At 55.2% G+C, this 4322-nt stretch overlaps 1 protein-coding gene across 3 annotated transcripts in view; it reads right to left on the minus strand.

Moving 5' to 3' along the window:
• Positions 1-4322, minus strand: part of Tfeb (transcription factor EB) — a 56160-nt gene that overhangs the window by 19721 nt on the left and 32117 nt on the right. Inside the window, exon 1 of one of the 3 annotated variants that reach the window (XM_028766537.1) lies at positions 2610-2714. The exons of the other annotated variants lie outside the window; for them this stretch is intronic. Coding sequence (XP_028622370.1) covers positions 2610-2614 — 5 coding nt within the window. The 5' untranslated portion in view covers positions 2615-2714. Of the gene's footprint in view, positions 1-2609; positions 2715-4322 lie in introns of those variants that run through there. 3 annotated transcript variants of the gene reach the window in all.

Genomic DNA, 4322 nt, shown 5'->3' on the forward strand with positions numbered 1-4322 from the left:
TCTCTCTCTCTCTCTCTTTCTCTCTGGGCCTCAAGTCCAATAGGTCCTTCATAGGCTCCTGGCCTGGTCTGGCATACAGAAGGTTCTGGCAGCACGGATGTGTACAAAGCTGGGGTGTGTATACATGGTGGGATTGCAAAGCTTAGACGGGAAGAGCCAGGGCTACCTTCCACTCTCATCCCCCAGTATTCTAGAAGCCTTCTCCACAGCTCCAAGAGCCTTGGGAGCCAAGCTTGCCTGTCACACACACACACACACACACACACACACACACACACTCACACACACAGAGAGACATCCTCATTCCTTCACTTCCAGTCTCTGGGACACTTTCATGGGGTTAGAAAAACTTGTCAAATTCATAACAACTTCTGTCTCTGCGTCCAAGGCTAGCTCTGTCCCAGCTCCAGACCCAGGCCTCCCCCTGTCTTCCTGAGCTGTTAACAGCCCTCGGGGTCACTGCCACCCCATCATAATCCTGGTTTGGTGGGGATTCACAAAGCACCCCTGGCTGTACCAGTGGCCAGTGTCTACCCAGGCTCCTGAGGTCCTTCAGGGTCTGCGGTCCTGACCCTCACCCCAGCCTCTGCCGGCTCTCTCCCCCGCCGCTCCCAGCTTGAAGCCATCCACCTAAACTTAGCCGATCCACCTAAATGTTTCAGAAAGGCTCTTAACTGCAACAGCCAGATTCTGCCAGGTAATGAACAAACAAACAAACAAACAAACAAGGCATGTTGTGGGGAAGAGAAAGGAAGGAGAAACCAGCCCTGAACAGACACAGCTAGGCAGCCCCAGGGTATAAGCTGCCCACCTTCATCATTTCACTGAGCTGATGGCACACAGCTCATTCTGAGTGGCCGTACACGGTTGATTTAATCCTCCAAGCAATCCTACCAACCTGTGACAGGTACTACTATGTTCTCATTTTACAGAAGAGGCACAGAGGGACTGATGACATGCCTACGGTCACATGTCATCATGTGCATCATGCGAGGAGGTGATAGAACACTCTACCCCTCGAGCCACATACCCAGCAGCCGCCTCCCAAGCGCGCATGCGCTGTCTGGATGTCTGCTCGGAGTGTGCATAAGGAAGGAGGTGAGAGCAGGGTGCAGCTCTCTCCCAGAACCGCTCTCCACTCGGCCTCCTCATCAGACCGTCGTCCCACCTAAGGGTCACCAAGGACCACCCCTTGCACTGTATGTCTGACAGCGAGACCCAGATGAAGTATGATTCCACTTGAGCTCTGAGGTTCAGAGGAGTAGACGTGTGCTCTGGGTCCTTCAGAGCTGACTTCAGAGCTGCCTTTGCCTCTTAGCAGTCCTGTGATGGCAGGCAGGTACATCGCCTCGCAGAGCCTCAGTTTCCCTATCTGTAAACAGATGGCAGCTCAGAGTAGATATGTAGCTGTCACAGAGGGAGTGGTGTGAGAGTCAGCTCCCTGCCCGGTCCTCCCGTCCGTCAGCTGCAGTTTAGACCTGGGTAAGGGTCTTTTTGTCCTTACTTCAACATGTGGTCGGAGGGGGGTGATTCTGTATGCCTGTGATCCCAGCGCTTGAGAAGTAGAGGGAGGAGGGTCAGGAATTCAAGGTGATTGCCAAGTACATGGTGGGTTTGAAGGTGGCCTGGGATACATGCACGCGCGCGCGCGCACACACACACACACACATACCACGATCCACAAGTGTCACACCCCTGAGTGCTAGTTAGAAGGGCAGAGGCCCAGGTCTTGGCCCCAGAGATGGAAGCTACATTCCAACAACTCTCCCAGGTCTGTCCAACAGTAAACAAAGAGACTTTACATGCTGACCTCTGAGGGTTTGGTCACCTGATTTCAAGAGTAAAAACTGGGGACAAGAAGGAGGAGAGAACAGGGTGGTCTAGGCCCTAGAAGAAAGGTATAGCACAGGTATAGCCCCACAATTGGAGCAAACAGCCCAGGAGCCAAAGCACAGGCTAGAGTGCAGGGCAGCTGGCTGCTTTGTCCACAGCTGGGCCCAGTGCATGAGGCACCCACAGCTAGTGTTTCTGGGCTAACAGAAGGGAAGCTGAGATTTTTCTGAGACTTGGTCAGGACAAACTGCAAAGAACACCCACTCATACCTACACCACTGCACCCATAGGTACTCCCTGTCACAAGCACACCACCCTGCGACTTTGTCCCCTCCCCAATCAGGATGATTCTGAGACAGAGGGCTCCCAGATACACAGAGCCTCAGGACACTCAGACCCTGCAGCAGGCCAAGGAGCCCGCATTGCCTTTAATCTCTATCAGCGGCCTATACCCCCAACTCCCACTCGCCTAAGATGGACAAGGAGCCACATTTTTACTGGCTAGCTGCTCGACCCTCGAGAGGTGCCAGGCCAGGCTGCTGAGAGACAGCAGCAGAGTGGTGCTGTCACCTCAGGGTCCTCTGACAGACAGCCATGCCCAATGCTGTACGGTCTCTCACTCACTCACACATGCACACAAAGACACACAGGACAACGGCAGTCATACCCTGTCTCCAGCCACAGGGCCTTAGGAACAGCCCTTGTCCATCCACAGCCAGGTGACAGATCTTACCTCCAGCCCCCATCGATGGCACCCCATTCCACACCCCACTGACCTCATTTACCACTGCAGGCTGGACTTCTGGGAAACCCAAGCTCATGTGGGCACCACAGAAACCCCGAAGTATGGGGCCAGAACCCCAAACAGGCCTAGCATTCCCAAGAAAGAGCCTCTGGTTCTGGGGGTCAGTTGGAACTGTTGCAGAGAACTGACTTCACAGGTTCAGAAAAGGTCTTTGGCCCCAAAATATCTTCCGAGTCAGGAAATCCCCTCCCCCCATCCCTCTGAGATTGACTTCTGGGACAGGCTCCCACCTGAAGTTCTAGTCAGATCCCTCCCGGGGAGCCACAGCTGACAGCTGGCCTGAGACTTGGTGAAAGATGCAGAACAGAGCAGGGCAGGGCAGTTTGGGGTCATTAACCTCTGCCAGCTCCCACCAGGTGGGGGCGCTCTGCCACAACGCCCACCCAAGGATTAGTACCCTAGGAGCCAGCACCTCTCAGCCAGCAGTCCAGATGAGAGGGTTTTTACCACCACCTCATACAGACTAGGGAAACCAAGTACCATCCTGACTGTCCCCTTGAGGAAGGCAATGTACTGAAGACCAGGACAGGGGCCCTGAGAACGAGGAGGTGGCAGGGCTTGAGGGGGAATTAACCAGGTTCTAAAATAGCACAGTTGGTTTTGCCTTGCTTCACCCGGCACAGTGTCTGGCTGCTTCTGCTTTCGATCTGACTCACGCCTGGTGGGGGCAGGAGAGGGTGGCCAGTATGGACTGAGGCCACTAGACACCACAACCAGTGGTCCAGAACCCTCAGCTGAGGGGCCCTTCTCCCCTCACTCCATGCCTTCTCCTGCCCTACACAAGATATCATTGGCTCCAGGGAAGAGGCCCCGGAGACTCCCTTGCTGAGGGGGCTATCCCAGCTAGCCCACCTGGGTGTCTCCAGGGATGTCAGCTGCCTGACCCAGAACTCAGCCTTGTACCTGCACTGCCTGGGAACACTTGAGGGCCTCTCCACCCACCAGCCAAGGGAGCCAGGGGACACTAGCCTGAGGTGAAAGCACTTTTCAAATTAGCATCCCAGTGCTGACCGGCCACCTGCAGCCACCTCCCCCGGGCCACACACAGGTAGGAGAGAACCGTGGAACTCTTTTCTCTACATTTTGTTGGTCCTTAAACATCTGCCTTTTGCCCTTCCCAAGAGACAGAGAGGAGCCCTGACTGCATTGGGGTGGGGTTGGGACAGTAGCATCTCCCTCATCCCAAGTATCTTTATCTCCATGTCCTTCCTCCAGGACTCTGGGCTGCCCCATTTCCCTCACTGAGGTGCCATTCCAATGTAGATCCTCACATTCAAGAGGAACAAGCCCAAACCTGAGAGAGGACCAGAAAACCACACCCAGCAGAAGCCCACCTTACAGGTTCTGAGCGAAAGCTCTCCGTCTCCGCCGGCTCACCTGGGCCTGGAGCCAGCATGGCCACTTTTCTATGCAATGGGTAAAGGGAGGTGCGTGGACCTGGGGAGGAGACACTCCTAGCGAGCAGGGAGACCCAGAGGTGAGGTAGGAGGCCAACAGTGACAGACGTGTCTGCCACCACCACCAAGACACCCAACTGTGACCAAACATCAAAAGAAAAGAGCTACAAGTGACAGCTAGGAAGAAAAATTGAAGCCCTAGGAAGCCATGTGCTGCACCTGTCCAGTAGAGATGTGTGAGCCCCAGCCCTGCCCCAGCCCTGCCCCAGCCCTGCCCCAGCCCTGCC

Source organism: Grammomys surdaster, unplaced genomic scaffold, assembly GCF_004785775.1.
Source record: "Grammomys surdaster isolate TR1022 unplaced genomic scaffold, NIH_TR_1.0 169, whole genome shotgun sequence".
Taxonomy (NCBI): Eukaryota; Metazoa; Chordata; class Mammalia; order Rodentia; family Muridae; genus Grammomys; species Grammomys surdaster.